General features: G+C 41.9%; 1 protein-coding gene across 4 annotated transcripts in view; it reads left to right on the forward strand.

Moving 5' to 3' along the window:
- The window catches only part of atp8a1 (ATPase phospholipid transporting 8A1), a 94,063-nt gene that overhangs the window by 60,913 nt on the left and 14,500 nt on the right, over positions 1–18,650 (forward strand). For all 4 annotated transcript variants that reach the window (XR_009921688.1, XM_062393368.1, XM_062393369.1 and 1 more), the window contains 9 exons: positions 877–1,049; positions 2,212–2,395; positions 4,487–4,597; positions 10,638–10,712; positions 12,140–12,262; positions 16,408–16,486; positions 17,642–17,703; positions 17,978–18,034; positions 18,411–18,518. Coding sequence is in view for 3 of the 4 variants with exons in the window: in XM_062393368.1 (XP_062249352.1) it covers positions 877–1,049; positions 2,212–2,395; positions 4,487–4,597; positions 10,638–10,712; positions 12,140–12,262; positions 16,408–16,486; positions 17,642–17,703; positions 17,978–18,034; positions 18,411–18,518 (972 nt within the window). In the remaining variant the exon portion in view is untranslated. The remainder of the gene's footprint in view (positions 1–876; positions 1,050–2,211; positions 2,396–4,486; positions 4,598–10,637; positions 10,713–12,139; positions 12,263–16,407; positions 16,487–17,641; positions 17,704–17,977; positions 18,035–18,410; positions 18,519–18,650) is intronic.

An 18,650-nucleotide genomic window follows, 5' to 3' on the forward strand; every position in this document is an offset into this window, starting at 1 on the left:
TTACCATGGCAACATTCTAAACTTTATTTCAAATGCTTCTCTTGAGAATGAGTTTTAATTTTAAAGGAAAATATACATCTACCTCATCCACATATCCCTTGGAAAATATTTCCATACAGAAATTGGTTTTATTGTCTAATGGCTTCACCATCTGTGGGGAAGATGACTGAATGATGAATACAATGATGATGATCTCACCAGGACACTAAATCCTCCTGTCAGTCTCGTATTTATAGATTTTCATCATCAATCATCGTCATAGCTGTATTCAGTGAATAAGCAAACACTGTATATTTGCAGAGCTTGACTATGTTATCCCCTCATGGTCCGAGGTCTGACTGTGAGAATCATGGGATATAAGATAAATATGTAACGTATCAAGAGCAGCTGCTCTGCAGCATTTGGGGAATTGAATTGGACGGATCTGTCTTATCTGTTTAAAACAAATGTTATTTTAAACTAGATGAACACTTTGGAGCCAAGACAATGACTTTCTGATTAGATATTATCCTTTAAATGCAAATGGAAAAGTGGAATACTTTGTGTTGTTCTGCAAATTGTAGTAACACAAGTAATGAAGCCAAACAATCTAACCCCTGTACAAATGATGTTTTAATATTAGACCTGGATTATTATATATCTTAAAGGAAAATTTAAAAAAGTAGTCAACTACAATACCACTACCAAGGCCTAACAGTCCCCTCAACTCCAATCAAGACAAACCAAATTAAACACACTCATAGATATCAGTCTGCTAAATATGCCTGATGATTTCATTCATATCAATAAAGTATTTGATGTTTTTTAAATAGCCATAAGCTTGAAGGCATAATGGGTAAAAAAATGATATCTAATGAAATGTTTTCCATCACACAGGGAACAAGGGAACTACTCAGCCACCACTGCGGGATGCTGGGAGATGCCCTCTACAAGGAAAACGACTTTGCTCTCATTATTGATGGGAAGACTCTGAAATACGCCCTTTCGTTCGGAGTGCAGCAGTACTTCCTGGACCTCGCCCTCTCCTGTAAAGCTGTCATATGCTGCAGGTAAGATTTACCCCTGAAAAAATGTCAATAAACCTCAAACAATGATTCCACTTATCAGAGGAAGAACAAAGACTGTTCTTGTTGCTTCTGGTATCTTTTTGCGTGTTTGAAAAACTCCTACATTACATATTTTTAGAAGAAAACAAATAATGTTTTAACAGCTAAAACAATGAAGGAAAGTCAGAGCAAGCCATATACTGAAGCAGGGATGCGACAAATGATCAATAGATGAAATGGGTCGTCTTTAAGACGTCAGTAAATAGTAAAAGCTGGTCCATCACAACCTCAGAGACCTATGTCATCAACCGAAACCAGATGGTGTTAATTTTACAGTGGAATAAAACAGAAAAGCAGCAAAATCTCATCTTCTTTGAGAAGCTGGAAATGGGTTTGAGGTTTTAAATGAGTTTAAAAGCTATATGGTTGAACTATAAAATATAATGTCTTCGCTGCAAAGGTCAACTACGGTTTTTATGGCAGCGGTGTAAAAAGTGGGATAGTTTGAATTTAAATGGTAATTTTCAACATCATGAAGGTGCACTCACTGTTGACTTGCCCGGGCCACATAAATAATAAGAAGTGCTTACTCAAGCAACCATGACAGGGTCTGGGGCCAGAAGTCAGAAACCATGTTTTCAGAATAACATTGAAGTTTCAGATGCCGCTCTATAACCCTGCGTCTACCCTGTGCACAAACAATGGCTCCTGAGAAACACTCGAAGATGAATAACGCTTTAAGATAAAGATAAACATTTACAGTTTTACAGTTAAAGACAGACATGCAGTTAGCAACATTTTCTCCAGAGACTGTCTGTACTGTAAATGTCCCTCAGTTTAGTGCACATAGGGGAAGCTCCTGCGTGGCTGCGGCCTCTAGTGTCAGGAGCTGCTTACATGAAGATTTCAGGTCAACTTTTTACATGGGATGGGATTAAATGCGCTCTGGTGTTTACATGCACCAATGCATTTATCAGAACAACTGCACAAAGGAACATGTTAAATATGTGCATTTGTGTTCATTGGCCATCTTACCTCCTAATCGTCTGGACATGTAAATGTTCCATTTGTTAAAGACTGTGTTGAGTTTTATCAGTAAGACAGAATATGCGCAGAGGTCCATTCTATCCCTAATACTCCCTCTGCATACTACTCTCTTCTTTAGGGTATCTCCTCTTCAGAAGTCAGAGGTGGTGGAGATGGTCAAGAAAAAGGTAAAGGTGATCACGCTGGCCATTGGTGACGGTGCTAACGATGTGGGAATGATCCAGACAGCTCACGTCGGCGTGGGAATCTCAGGCAACGAGGGTCTGCAGGCGGCAAACTCCTCCGACTACTCCATCGCCCAGGTGAGTTAGATGCCGGGCGCGTGCACCAATGGAAATATCTGCTTAAAGGCAAATAATATTCATTACATTAACAGAATACTATCTAAATCTGTAAAAAGCTGTTCATGTTGGATTCAAACGTTTCACCCACTGACACTTAATGTCATGTATGTTTAAAAAAACCACAACACTAGAACACTGTCTCAATGTTTAAATCTGATTTGAACTTGTTTGGTTTGAAGCCTGTGATTCAGTGATACCCATCATGCCCATCTCTTTCCGCTCAAAGCCACATTCCTCACACTGTTAGTCCTGTCGTTGTCTTCTCCAATGTAATATGTGTTAGTGATACCCTGGCACATTGTTCTGAGTAACAAAAGATCTCATGTCTGCCAGGGCATTTAAGCTTATACAGCGAAATAGTAACACCTGTAGAACAGACACCCGACTCCCGACATAACTCTCCAGAAAGAGATCCAAGCAGAACGCTACTTAAACACATGCTTATGTCCTAGTTACCAGTTTGTCTGAAACTCTGTAGTGTTATGCGATACTGGTAAGCAACAAAAAGTCCTGTAACAGGCTCTGTCTCTACCCGGCACGCCACTCAGTACATCGTGTTTTTTGTTACAGCCACAGGGTTTTCAGAACATGGGAAACCAATACTTCACTACAACACAGTACACTCTCCCTGCCGCAGTATGCAATTACCATTCAGGAGACTCGGGTTTGTCTTAAGTGCCCCCTTCAGTCCACACGACATGCGGAACGTGCACGTCTCTTAAAGACAGGTGGCCCCTTGTAATCCATTTAGGTTGTGTTCCCGCATCAAATCAAATTACACCTCCAGACTTCCAGTGGTGTTTTCCATGTATTGGCGTAACGGTACATTAACTGTAATTTGCAGACTGCAAACTGAAATCAATCCTGAGAAGTTGTGCAACGTTCCCATACATGATTTATATTAATGCTGAGAACCAGATGAGCTCTTTGCTGTTGTAGATTGTCAGGGAGCTGGTTTCTGAGATTTAAGACTTGAAACCTTTGAGTTATCTGTTCAAGCAAGAGGTCGTTAAAGAGGCTCTGGGCCGAGGCACCTCTGCTGTCCATCTGTCATCGGCTGTGGTCAGTGTTAACTGATGTTTGAACCGACCAGTGGAGGGGTCAGACAAACTGGGTGCCGCCACTGATCTTTCATTCTGCTAAAAACAAGCTCTCTTTCAAATAAACTCTATGATGTTTCTCTCAAAAACAACACGTTTAAGTCTGTTCTGTTATCAAGATGAATGTTTTATACTTGTTGATATTGAAAACTATCAGGATAATTGTCAGATTAGGATCTATATACTTCTGTCTGTATGTGGTTTACATATCTCAGCAACTGTTCATCTTATGTAGTTCACACTTCTTCACTGCAGACCAAACAAACAGCCCGTTCCAAACAGGTAGCTTAAGAACAAGCATGGCACTGCACTTTCTTTAGACTATAAATTTTGATATATATTGGACCTTTGTTATATTGCTTTTGAGGAAAACTCTATTGCAATAATTGTTGATGTTGTTTTATTTTCAAAACCCAACTCCTCCTATCTCCTACTCCACATTTTCTTTTGTCAAATAGCAAGAGTCTGTGGTGTCCATGCTCTTTGTTTTAGTCACGCGCTGACAACTAAGACGAAGCACTTGCCTCAGAGTTCTGCTCCACTGTAATCACACTTATCAGCCAGAAATTGCGCTGGAATCGTAAGTTCACCACAGGCTCTAAATGGCGGCGTAATTATAAAGCCATTTAACTATTATTCCGAGCCCTCAGAGACCAATACCCCGTACGAACTCCTCCATTTGCAGCGACTCAAAGCTCGGCCTTAGAAATCTTTGAGTAGAAAATTCTGGAATGTCTTAAGTGAGAGCTTTGACCAAAATGTCCCATCAGTCTTTTAACCCTCTGCTGGGCGACGAAAAAAGACTGCTGCTTGCTTTAATCTTGAAGTGCCAGCAACTGCTTTAGTGTTCCAGCACGGATCTCTGATTATCAGCAGCCATTAGACGGCGTACTGTACACAGACCCTGACTATTCATTCATCTTCTCCTTTTTTCTTCCCTCCCACACAGTTCAAATACTTGAAGAATCTGCTGCTCGTCCACGGAGCCTGGAATTACAACCGCGTAGCCAAGTGTATCCTGTACTGCTTCTACAAGAACATCGTCCTCTATATCATCGAGGTAACTCTCACACTGTGGTTCTTGAGACTGAGCATCGTGTAACGAACCAGATCTGAATGCAGAGCTTTGAGATTTATTTTTTTCACATGACATGATTATATAAAGGCAAAGATTCCTTGTTAGAGTTTCCATGTTTGGATTTCTCTTGACTGGCCCCTCACATTACCTGCCAGTTGGTGCAGCTCCTGGGTGAATGGTTTGAGTTCTGACATGCCTGGACAGAATATACACAAACAAACACACACACACACACACACACACACACACACACACACACACAGTTAGGACGGGAAAATGATACCTATTTAACTAGAACTTTCCCTTCAGGAATTGAAGCATGAGAACTTTAAACCACAAAACTCATTGAATTGATTAATAGTGCTGTAACTTCTATGATACCCGAGGATTCTGTTGACAGCAGATACAGAGGCTTATGTACATTGAACATCCTGAAAATGAAATGCAGTAGCTGTATTTAAAAGTGGCCGATGACATATGAATCTTCTAGTAGAGCTCAACTGTTTGGTTCTGGAAGCTAAAATCCCATTCATTTTCTGAATATATAGTAGATTTAGATCATCAGCCATTAACCATCTAAGGTAGACTGACCACAAGCAACCAGAATTTGAAACATTGTAATATGCTCCTGTAGACGCCACAAGTCCCTTTCAACTGTATTTAAAGAAAACAACTGTTTTATCCGCAATGTCAAGTAGAGGTTCTACATTACCCACAATCCTCAGGTGTAGTTGCGACGTCTCTGATTGTTGGAGCTTGTCCGTTATGGAAATGTTAACCACAACTGAAATTGCATTATATTTATAGGCAAATGATGATCTTTTATCATTTCTGCTCAGCCCCAAGGTTTTTAAAGTCTTGTTTTACTGATGTGCTTGAACATCAGGTAGTGAATGCTGTCCCTGTGGCATCTCCCCCATCTTCCTGCATATCAATGGTCTGCTGGTGTGCAGTGGGTTTGATGGTGTTGTGACAGATACCAGGCCGGTCACTGATTGCAGGTTCAGAGCTTTAACCAAGAATGACCAGACAGGTTAAGTGCTTCCTATCAGCAGCAACTCTATCAGTGGGAGTGCTCAGATGTTTTAAACTAGCAGGAACTTTGACTTTGCATCCTCAAAGCCTCTACATCAGAAGCCTCCACCAAGTGTTTAATCACACTTTGTCCCATGCTACATATCAGGAAGTTCCCTTCCAGACACATTTTGAATCATCTACTAGTTCTCTGCTATGATTAATATTTTGTTTAACATAACAGCCAACCAGCGGCTAGCAGACATATCAGAATGCTATATGAGGTTAGTGTCTTTGTTGCCGACATTGAGCTAACGCAAACTCTCGCCTTCTTTATTCACAAGTCTTAGGTTTCAGATTTATTTTGGACCTACGTGCAACTTGACAGGATGAGTTACCAAGGCATGTGACATATGAAACCCTGTTTGTCAGAATCCGAGGTGGACGTACTCATCATGGCATTGGCTGCTTATTTCGCTCAAGAAATGTCTTGTAGCAATTAAAAAAATGCAATATAGCCATTATAACGATGTTTAAAACATGTTTTTTAAAGTTGCTTGTTTTTGCAGTGCATGAGTCCAGTTAATTAGGTACGAATTTTATCACCAACAATGTGGGAAAAATTCCTTGGCAAGTATTAACAGCATAACTTGTAAAAACTTTACGAGTTAGGGCCAACATGAGGAACATATGGTAACACAAGAAAGCAGAACAAAGGAAGAATAAATTACTGAGGCATTTTTCAATGGTCTCCCCTCTCCCTGCACTTGTTGCCTGAGGGGGTCCAATACCCATAGAGAGCAAATGATTTACAGTACACTCCTCTAGCCTTCCTCTGTGAAAACAGGACAATTTGCCGATAATTCCGTGGCGGTGCGATGCAGTGGCAGCGAAGGATCAGCCATATGTTTTTAAAGTATCATCACCACATAACCTGTCATGGATATATGAGCACTTTAAAATTCTCTTTTGTTCATCTTCTGTCTGTGACACTTGACCTCTGATCCCCTCCTCATCCTCGATCTACTTTATATGCCATGGAGAATCAGTAGACTACCTTTTACATTCCAGCGTGTCTGCTTCTGGCTTATTGTGACCTTAAGTGAAAGAGGACGGTTGGTCTCTTGCCAGGCTACAGCTGCAGCTATAGGCGCCACAACTGTTTGATCATGCTGTCATTTCCCAGATAAGAATTCAGGTTGAAAATTGAATTAAAAAAAAAATCCTGTTTTTAATCATGTGTCATATTTTCACTGTTTCCCTGACTACAAACACCTCTCTCTCTTTTCATATAACTTTTCCTCACGGCCCTTCATGGGAATCTTACATGGAGCTGTGTGACACTATCACATCTGAGCCGTGGTCCAAAAAATGCTTTCAGTGTTGTTTATCTGTTGTCTCTGTGTCTCCAGCTCCTCTTTGAAACATACCATGTCCCTCGTTTTCAAAGCAGGTCTTTTCCTACAAGTGGAACTTAACATCTATAGTGTGTGTCTGCAGGGCGAGCTGCTTTCTAGCACACCTTTTGTTACTCTCTGAAAACACAAGTCCCCCACCCCCCCCGCCTGTCCTGTCCTACACTCCTTCAGGGGATTCAAGGGATTCAATAGGACGTTTCTTCACTGTTTGGCTGCTTCAATATTTCACGTCGCTGTTTTGTAAGAGCTTGACATCTAACACACCAGCAACCCCAGGGTATGGGTAAAAAGTGCATTTGTTACACTAATAGGTTTACTTTTGTGCGCGCATGTTTTTCTCGTCGACTCCCAAGCTGCCTTGCACAGAGAGAATCAAGGATGTTGTTTTCACTTTTTGTTCACATCACCATTGTCCCGTACAGTGTGTGTTACAATTTGAATGCCAGTACTGGGTGACTGTGTTTAAGTCTCTTTTCATCTCCCATCTCTTTTCCACGGGATCTTTGGTTTCTTTTAAGAGATGTGGAGTAGGAGGGTAAAGGATCCAGATGCTATTTTGGGAGATGTGATTGTGAACGCAATTAAGTCTGGAACAGTTGGGAGATAATTCAGGATTTCTTTTGACTCACTAAGGGTTAATTTAGCCTCAGACGGTGAGGTTGTCACTTCAGCTGATGACTGACTGGCAGCTGGAGCTACTTCCCAGTGTTTCTTTTGGCTTCCCCGATGCATTTGACTATGGTTGGCATTCTTACGGCTAATCAGTTCCAGCATGATCATGGTTCAAGCATGAAATTCTGTGTGTTTGGAAAAAGGCGTTTTAAATACTTTTGAACAGTGTGGTCCTGTGCTTAACGAACGTTAAGCAGAATACATTATTATTGATTTTGTTCAAAGTTACGCTGCTAACTAAAGAACAGGAGTGAAAAGGGATTAAATCCAACCACATTCAAGCTAAGAGACCTTTTCAAAAGATCCAAAGCAACTCAATTCAAATTAACGATCCAGCTGGCCACTCGTGTTTGACTGACACATTGCCAGGGCACTGCAGAGGGGCCTGATGGACAAGTGGCATTTATGAGGCAATTACATGAAAGCTCATTCAGTGCGGCTCAGAGCAAAGCTCGCCGACCAGTAGTGCTCTGAATGAAACCACAGAGACTGTGCCGGGCATTGTGAGACAGCTTGTGTTTGTAGCTCCACATATTTCCAGCATATTTATCAGCTCCTTCTTTACATCTCCTCTTTATTCTGAACCTGCTTTGTGCATGAATTCCATTTGCAATTCTGCAAAGCTAAGCTTAAGAGTATCAGGATTCACATTGTTGGGGACAAATGTCATGCTCTGGCACCTCTACCCCCTCCACCCCAGAGCTGCTGAGCTGCCTTGGAATCAATGATTTTTGATTCACTGATGAATATGCAAGAAGTCTTCTTATCGGTTAGCCGCTGCCCAATCCCCCTTTTCTTAGCTCTGGCTTCCTTCCATTACTGGTTTTCACGATGTGCAGTCGGGGAGAGAGGCCAGCCACACCCCTCCGCTGAGTGGCACTCAATGAGGAGAAGAAAAGGGGAGAAAAAATCCTGCCTGGTACTTCCCCTAATGAGCAAATCAATGCATCTGTCCCTCAAGAGATGGGAGCGGGAGAAAGAGAGAGAAGCTATTGGGAGCCCGAGGACCAGGCCAAAACACTTACACAGAAGCAGTTACCACATGCTATGAATAGGAGCCTTTTTTAACTTAGCACAACAATATATCAGCCCAGAGCCTCGTATTGAGCAGAGCTGTAATTAATTCAGCAGTTTGACCTACCCACTAGCCTCTCGTTACCCTTACTTGAGCCACGCTAATGGTTGAACCTGCCTCATGGCCTGGGCTTGTTTTACCCATAAACCATAGCAACGGCTTCTGAATGTATTTCTCCACAAGCCAACACCCCAAAACATGTAAAACTATTATCACACTGCCAAAAATGCATTGTCCACTTTGTGAGTGTCATGGTCACACAGCCACAGGGTCCATCCCATGTGAAAAAATAGGACCCCCTCGCATAATAGAAACAACATCATGGTAGAGTGCACCTTATGGAGTGGAGGGTGGGATCTTTTGTGGGTGGGTGTGGCAGGGAGGGGAGGGGGAGTTGAGGGGCAGGGTTTATGGGCACATTCATAAACACAGGCCTCATCTATAGGCACCCAGCCTCCCCTCGTCAACTGAGGGAATGAAGTCAGATGGGGGGGGACGACATTTGTTTTCATGCATACGCTTACACGATTAAATGTGAACGGCCATTCGCAGATTGGTACTGGTCACGCAGATAGTGGCAGAGGTGGGCAGGGCCTCCAAACTGGCTTTGTCCCAATCTGAGAATTTGTAGCAGTTCATGCCTTCATAATGAAGTTAAATGAACCAAGCAAATGCTTGGTTGGCCATGGCCAAAACACAGCACCCCTGATGTTCCCCTGACAGATTGGCTGTGAGCAGGAGCCATTTCTGTAGCATTAAAGTGTCAAATAGAAACAATGTGAGTGGCAATTTATGATTCACTCTCATAATGTATCTGCAGAAAGTGTCAGGAAATTCAATTACATATATAATAATATGCACTAGATATTAGATCTGTTGCTGTACTTGCATCTCAGAGGTATGATTTTGTTCACATGAGTCTGAATAAACAAGATATGGTGATAAGCTTCATCTCCACCCAGCATATGGCTTTCATTACTTCTGTCTCCCTTTTCTGACGAGATATATCAAAGCATCCATAATTCCAGAGTCCCACAGGCCCGGCTGCCCTTATGACTAACCTCGTCCGTCACCCACATGTCTGCAGGTAGACCATGAAGGGAACGGTGGGCTTGATATATGTATGTAAGTAATCCCGTGATGAATCAAGGGGACAATTTGCATCACAGAGGTGGCATCTGGAGGTCTTGCCTTTCCCACTGTCACACTTATTTTCTAATTTGGTCTGTGTTGGCCTCTCAGTCTTTTCCTGAGTTTGAACACAGCAAAGTTAGACGAATGGCATTTTGATCACAGGTCAGGACTTCAAACAAATGTTCATCAGTTACAGGATAATGAAGTTGTTGGTTTTTTTAAGCTTGAAAGGAAACATTTATTTTTTCACATTTTACAATTTAACCATTATTGCAAGATGCAGTAATATTTAGGATGTATTAGTAGGAGCTGTTCTCTCTCTAAAATATGTCAGTCTTTTTCTCTGAGGTGTCTGTTCTCAGTGAAAACTGTGACAGTGAAGAATGTAGTGTTGCTGAAAAATGTATTGTTGGCCTGTAGACAGCTTGAGCCTGTCTCAAACAGATAATGGTAACCACCCACCCCTTATATCACTAATAGGAAGCATACATAATATACAAATGTTTGTAATACAATTACATAAAGGGAAATTTGGAATACTACAGAGATTTGGTAGTTTTCTCATCATCTAGTTTGAGTGAAGCCTATGTTATATATTTCTTCATTGGCTTAATATGTATAGAAGGTGCACTGGAAACATGTGATTCATTTTTCCTGGCCTGGTTTTTGCTGTTCTCACTTTAATTCCTGAATTTTTTGTCTCCCTCAGATCTGGTTCGCGTTTGTCAATGGCTTCTCGGGTCAGATTCTTTTCGAGCGCTGGTGCATCGGCTTGTACAACGTGGTGAGTTGTTAATAAAATGTATTCTCCAAAGAGCCACCATTACCTCTGTCGCACAGCACTGATTTGCCAAGGTACCCCAGAACTGATCCCTTCATTGCATGAATATGTCATCAACATCCTGAAAAATTACTCCTTTATTTATGACCTGTTGTCAAGTCCTTATTCCCTCTGTGCTCCAAACTATGCACTGAGTTAGCGAGGGCCGCTACGTTTGAATGATAAAAAGAATAAGAACACTGGAGCCGCAACTGAGCTCGCTGCTGGTACAGGGAGTCCCACAGGGCTCTATTATAAGACCACTCCTAATGAACTCATATTTCATGTCTGTCATGAATTTAATGGAAGAGAAAAATGCACATCTGCAAATCTAATCCTTAATACCACTGCTTTTAGCCCAAGAGGAGTTGATATGTACTTTTTGAACTGTTTATTAAAATCAACTCCATTCAATAAACAAAATAGAATGAGAGAAGTGCGGAGTGAAGTTTTTCCACTTTATGGGAGGTACAAACTGTTAAGTGAGAAGGACATTTCCACAGCCCTCCCTTCAGCATTCATTTGATAATAAACCACCACCTTAAAGAACCAGTCCTGCATTGCAGTGGTGGGAAGAGGGTTCAGTCTTTCACCTTATCAAAAAACTGGGCGAATTCCTCAGGCTCAGTGGGACTCTGTTGAAGGCAGTCGGCTGCATCCGCCCCTGAATAGAGATCCTCCTCAGCCTGGCTTTGAATGAGGAAGGAGCCCAGTCGAGCATGTCCTGTGGCCCACTGGTCTTGTACACCGAGGCCTGCAGACTCCCACTCCAGATGGGGCTGCAGGGAACTCACACCAACTCACACCAACTGACCCGCTGAGCCCCTAAGCCACACAATACCATCACTGCTCTCAGCAGCTGCTACACAAAACAACATTACAACATCACTTTGAAATTACACTTCAGCCTGGCTTAAATACCTGCTTCTTAGTCAAGAGGATCGCAGATGTTCACCGGAGATGAGTTTTGCATATGAACAGACTTGAAGCATGACAAATCAAAATAAGTTTCCCTGGAGGGAGTTAGGTCAGTGGTCTTCAGTGATTTAAAATAGATAGAAGCAATTGGAGAACAGAATGAAACATACAGATCCAAATGTTAACATATGGAGATGAGATCGTGGCAATGATGAAGATACATTTACAAGCAAGACATTAGATTAAACTCTTTACCCTGTGCATATACAGTAAGTTTACTTTGTGATGTTATTTCAAATGTTTTACGTTGATATCCAGCAGTTTAAACATTACTTAGTTCTAGATGGTACTTTGAATGTTTTTACTCAGTAACATCTTATCAAAAATAAATCATTTGTGCTGGTTCAATTGATTGGAAATTTAGGTATTTGTATCAAAACCTCTGTGTGTTTCTCTATGTGTGTTTTATTTAGCTCTTCACTGCCCTGCCTCCTCTCACACTGGGCATATTTGAGCGGTCCTGCAGGAAAGAGAACATGCTGAAATATCCAGAACTCTACAAAACCTCCCAGAATGCCATGGGTTTTAATACCAAGGTAACAACTGTTCCTATCACATGTTCTGCACATGCGTGTTTACAGTGTCATTTGCACCGTTGTCATTTGTTTAATATATTTTCCAGTTTCTGTCTTGTTCTTTACTGCTACAGTAATTCTCAAGTTTCTCCAAATCTAGTGCAATATAACAAGCAAATGTCCCTCGGGTCACAGGGAACTAGTACTCACTTAGTATTTGGTAGTTTTCCCAACCAGTAATTGTCACCATGGCCTAATTTACTATGTACACACTGTATCTTGTTTCATCACCTCTGAAAGATGATTTGTTGATCAACCTCTAGGAGGGGAGTATTGTTACCGTCCATTTTGGTAACTTCATACAGCTCAACTATCATCAGGTGTCAACTAACACTCTCACATTTGGTAATTTTCCATCATATCATCTACAATTTTGAAAAATAAGTTTGGGCTCCACCTCACACACAAAAGGTTCTGATGTTCCACCTATTACAACCAATTAACGTCACATTAATGAGACGAGATGTTCCGGTCATGTTTTTGCAAGCGACTGGCGCTCCTCTCCTCTCAGTGACCTTGCAGCTGTTGTCAGTAGGTCTCCAGTTCCAGCCTGGTTTGACCTATTCTGTCTGGTAGCAGGGATTGTTTGTTAGCTTACCCCTGCTGGTAATAAAGACGTCTCCTCATTTACCCATGCGGAGCCAGAGACTCCTGGACCCTCCTCATAGGCGTGGTGACCTGGTTAGCACCGCATGGAGATGGATTAAAGGCGGATTGGCCATGGCGGTCAGGGGCAGGGAAGGTCAGATAGGTTCGGGGGGATGTGGCATAAAGAATCACAGAAAGGAGGGAATAGAGAGATTGTGCTGTCATTGTGTGATGGTATTTGTTGCGGGAATTTTCTGCAATTTGTTTAAGTTGGAGAGTTCATTTGTTCTCAGAGCAAGGCTGTCAGATCACGTTTAACCCTCGCAGGACCAGTATGTTAATAAGACAACAGTAGATTTCCTCTAGTTTTACTGAGTCGGGAGTCACTTCTACTATTACAAACCTATTTAAGTCAAACACTTCAAATTCATTATAACAAACTTTATTTGTCACATTTTCTAACACTCCTCTATAGAGCTGCGGCAGTTTTTGGATTATTTGATCAATAGATAATAAAAAAAAAAAAAAAAATATTTTGAGTGTTTTTAGTCATCAACAGCTTTTTGAATATGAGGTTTTGATGCTTTCTTTCGTAAGTAGATATAGATACAATTTATTTAGGTTTTCGATTGTAGGTTTAGAAATAAACAAGAAATTTCAAATCAATAACCTGAGCTGTTACATATTATAATTTAGCATAATTTACAATATTTAATAGCTCTTATATACCCAAAACACATAAAGCATCTGTTATTTTTGCAAGTTAGTACCAGAGCTAACCATCAGAAAAAATTTGGATTGTAAAATCAGATTTGAAAGAAAAAGTGAATGCTGAAAAATCCATGAAAAAGCTGAGGGAAGAAAGATCAGTAAAATCAGACTTGCTGCACACATAGTGTTATTCATTGTCTGTGGATAAAAGTATTTTTTAGTAGGGTTGATAGTATCAGGCCATGTCCTTATTCCATTAATTACACTTTAGATTACAGCTATTTATCCTCCCAACTTCTTAGTTAGGACTTTGAGTTAATCATCCAACACTTTGGCAGAATCTAGTTTTAGGGTGGATTTTTCCCTTCATTAACCTTTTTCGTGGCTTCATTAACAGCCTCATGCCAAGAAAGGATCACAAAAGTATGTGTTTGAAAGTTAGGTTGAAAATGAACCTCAATTTTGTTTGGGCCACATTTTCCAAGACCCATAACTGATGACTCGGCCAGGTCAGCAGGTTGTTTTTGCTGGCTTGTCCACTCTTTTCCCGAGATATTTTCCTTGCAGCTGGCCTGAGGCAAGGCGAGAAAATCCAGCAGGAATTTGGCCCCTCGAAGCCTGTCTTTCTGCACGCCTGGCTCTTTTGTACACAACAGATACTGTCTTTGTGAATTAAAGCTGTTTGTGTTGAGGTGAGAGAAGGGAGTGGCCGAGGGTGTTAGAAAACTCGGGGCGTGGCTTCGACAGTGGCCCATTCACTTTTAATGGTAAATTCCTGACAGTTAACTCACTGTGCCTGAACCCCCCCCTGCTCCCCCTTTACGTGCTTGCAGTAATTACAGCTGTTTACCAGCAAACACCTCCTAAACTCTTTATTTCTTTATCCTTCGTTCCCTTCTGACCTCGCCGCCTCCCGTTTATTCCAAAAGACAGGAGGAGTTGGGAGGGGGTGCAGGGGCTGGACATATTTGGCTGGATATTAATTACTGGCCTTCATGCAGGTTTTCTTTTTGGCAATTAGGAGTTCCACAAAGGTCTGAATCTTTACAGGACAGACCGAGCATTCATTCAGATGGACTCCTTTGCAACCTGCAGGGATACAAGGGGAAGAAAGGGAGCAGGGCGGCTGCCTGGGGTGAAAGGGAGGATCCCACTGTGACAAATGATTATGAACATTTATTGATTTCATTAGCATTCATTATCGCGGGGGGATACTGGGGCTTGTTTGCACCCCGGCAATGTCTGGGGTCGAGGAGGAGGCTGATAAAGAGCTGAGCCTGTCAGTGGGAGGTTAATTGGCATAAATGTGTGCTTGTTACATTAGTGATAATTTAGTTCGCATTTGAGTTAGAGGAGTGGGGTTGCTTTCTGCCACCCCGCGCTCCGTGTATTGGGTTTTGTGTACACAGTGTGGGGGGTGAGGTAATCCTGTTTGGGGGGTGGCCACTACAGGACTTTGTTTGGTCTATAGGAAAGGTGAGAAGGTCACGCCATTGAGACCAGGGTATATTGTAAAGGCTCACAGTCTGAAACAAGACTTTTTCTTTCACTGTACTCTATTTTATACTTCTTTCCCTTCTTTTTTTACATCCTTTCCTGGCAGAAAACCTGTAATAACCCTGCATAAAGAAGCACGAGTAGTTAATCCTGAGAAGTTTTTTCCTTTTCAGGGTGTCCAGGTTGTCACAAATAAGTCATGTTTAATGTTTTCCTGACAGGTTTTACTGAAGTTGTTGAAAAGAGGTGTTTTTAAAGTATAAAGCCTCTAACTTCTCATCTGCCAAGATTCAATGATTAAAAGGAGGTCAGGATTAAAAAAATTGTGTTTTTATTTTCCCTCCGTCAGCCGTGTACCCTCCGAGTTTGACAAGTTTTCATCTCTCGGAATTAACACCAACGTCTGGGTCAGCAGAGAGGAGGAAGAGGGAGCACCAATGTGCAGTGGTTTTTTGGCAGAATGGATTTCACGGCTCTTTCATGCTACATCGCCCATTAGTGTTTTGTTTGGCTCCGCTGTTGCATAAAGTAAATTTGAAACAAGGTGGTTTTGGAGTGGGAGTATTGATTTAAACAACTCATCCAAAGTCTGCGTGCTTCACACACAGACACACACGCAGACTCTGTTCCACACCACCTTTTTCCAGGCCCTTAATAATTACCATAAAAACAGTTTAATCTCTGTCGGAGCTGTCAGTCTCCCTGCGTGTGTTTCTAGACTGATTCCTGCTTGTGTAAATTCTCCTGTCACTTTTTTCTACACCGGTTAAAATTCTCACTTGAAAGGGCTGATGCCTAATGCAATGTAATGAGAGGAAACGCTCACACTGACAGCACATTTATTAAGGCTGTATAATGTTCTTATTGTCAAGGTGAGGACGTTCATTTTGCAAGTTGTTGTATTTGCTAAAAAAATATTATTTGACTCTGCTTAATACGAAATAACCTAGAAGTTGCATGCCGACATTGTCCGCTTCCCTTTCAGGGCTCATACACACACTCAGCAGCTTCTCTCTCCAAAATAACACACAGAGGATATACAGCGTGTCTGTCAGCGGGGTGGCATTCAGCGAGGAGGCCCCGACAAAACCGCCACTTAGCCCAGCACTGGGATGGCACAAAGGGCCCGGGTCAGGGGTCACTTAGAAGGCTGGAGCTCCCCACACCCTTTTCTAATGCTTTTTTCCCCTCCATCTCTCCCAACCTTTCTCTCTCTCTACTCTTGGAATCCCCTGCTACCACCCACCCCCTTCTCTCTCCTCCTCCTCATGCCTCCTTCCCCTCCATCCTTCTCCCCTCCTTTTTTGCAGGTCTTCTGGGCCCATTGTCTGAATGGCCTCTTCCACTCTGTCATTCTCTTCTGGTTCCCCCTTAAAGCCTTCGAGCATGGTAAGTAGCTCCCAGAGACTTTCGGCTCTCTGCGGACTCACTGGTAGAAGAGGGAGGACAGTCAAACACACATACTTTGTCTTAATTAGTTTTCTCTACAGCCGTCCAGTCATGAATTGCAAACATGTGTGTGCTCAGGCGAGAGCGACGCACACTAACAAGCATATATATATTTTTGCACCAATTCACATGTGCACACTGTGAGCTGCTTAAATGCATTTACACGCAGTCGATAAGTTTTTCATAAACACGCCACTTCCCAGGAGACTGTCCAGTTTAGAGGACTTTTATCTGCAAGACATTCGTCTTTTTTGTATGTGCTATCAAATTGACATTAAACTAACTGACGTTATGTAGCCTTAGAAGGTCAGTTGTTTGTGCACATTGAGATGCAGGGTTTCTGTGGGTGTAAGCAGAGAGAATAGGGATCTTTGAGCTGGTGAGTCTTGGCTGGACGGAGCTGAGGACCACACAAGCTTGGGCCTGCTCTCCAAACAAAGGCACCAAGCCCCATCACTCTGACTGACAGGCTGTCAGCAAAGCCTCAGTGCACACAAGACATGTGACCAGCCGGAAGTAAATGGAAGGGAGCCTCTCTTTCTCTCTTCAGTTGCAGTTGTATTTTTTGCCTGAACCTATTTTGATATTTCTTTTTTTGCTTATTTAGGATGTTTTTCCGACCTACTTTGCAGGAATATAGTTTTCAAGAGGTTTGATTACTATTTAATGGTGAAATAAATCATAATTTTGCCAGAAAAACAGCTCTGCTCTGTTACAGTGGTGAATTAGGCATTTCTAAATGTGATGAATTCACATTAGTTCTGTTTCTCAGTCTTAACAGATGGATTGTCATACACACTCTTAAAAGCTCCTGAAGAGACAGAATTAACATTCCAGCCTCCCTCAAAGGGAAGTATTGGAAGCAGCGTTTGAATGTGGCTTTCACTTCACGTTCCCATGTCCGCTTTTTTCTATCCAACTCTTAAATAGGGACTTTCACACCCAAGTTCCCACTGAGGTTTACGTAAAGTTATATCCTATGTGGTGTCTCTTTGTTTACTCTTTGGATCACCTAATGGAACTCTGTGTGAAACCCTAGAGCTGAACAGACACAGCTCTGGCCCTAAAAGCTCCTGTTGTTGATTCCCTTCACAGATACAGTTTTTGGCAGCGGACAAACTCCAGACTATCTCCTCTTAGGCAACATGGTTTACACAGTAAGTGCAGCGATCTTCTTGGCAGGCAGCACTGTGTTAAACAGTTCAGGTGTCTCAGCCAAGTGTTATCCAATTTCTGAGAATAAACATTGGTTATACTTGTCTTTCTTACATCTTCTGTTTTTCTGCCGAGCCCTTCCTGTTTTATACTGTATGTAAAACTAAAATCGGATTTTGCTGAAAATTCAGATGTGTTGTGCACTTCCCATGACCGATTTTTTAGTGCTGAAGGAGGACAGACTTTAATGTCAGTGTGATTTTTGTGTGTCCGCAGTATGTGGTTATCACAGTTTGTCTTAAAGCCGGCCTTGAGACCTCATCCTGGACCATGGTAAGTTGATGGCTCTCTCCTCGCTCGCTAAACTTCTGTTATCATGTTCCAGTTCCTCCTTTTTATTTGACCACTGATACTTGGAGACACATTTTACATCCTTTTCTTATCTCCAGGTCTCTTTATGGTTTGTTCCCACTGGACTCGTAACTGTAAACCTAGTGAAATGACATGCAGGGTATTTCAAGTTACAAGTAGCCACACATTAATTAAACCAAAGTGAGAAAGTGGTTAATAAAAAGGCGGCGAAAATTTAAAGAAAATGCTGCCAAAATACAACTTTAGTTGCTAAATTGTAATAAAGTGCAAATATAGAGTAAACGAAAAGCTAAAATACTTTTGTTTACCTTATTGTTTTTCTGATTTTCACCAACAGTTCAGTCACATCGCCATCTGGGGAAGCATCGGCCTGTGGGTGGTGTTTTTCATTATCTACTCGTCCCTGTGGCCTCTCATTCCTCTGGCTCCCGACATGTCAGGCGAGGTAAGCACCTGCATGCTAACATGTACACAAAGACATGGGATCCTTCTTGCAAACAGTTAAATGATAGGAGTGTGCAGAATCTAGGAGGACATGTCATGAGTGATGAGTCCCAATCAGGAAACAAATGAGGGC

Source organism: Platichthys flesus, chromosome 8 (genome assembly GCF_949316205.1).
Source record: "Platichthys flesus chromosome 8, fPlaFle2.1, whole genome shotgun sequence".
Taxonomy (NCBI): domain Eukaryota; kingdom Metazoa; phylum Chordata; class Actinopteri; order Pleuronectiformes; family Pleuronectidae; genus Platichthys; species Platichthys flesus.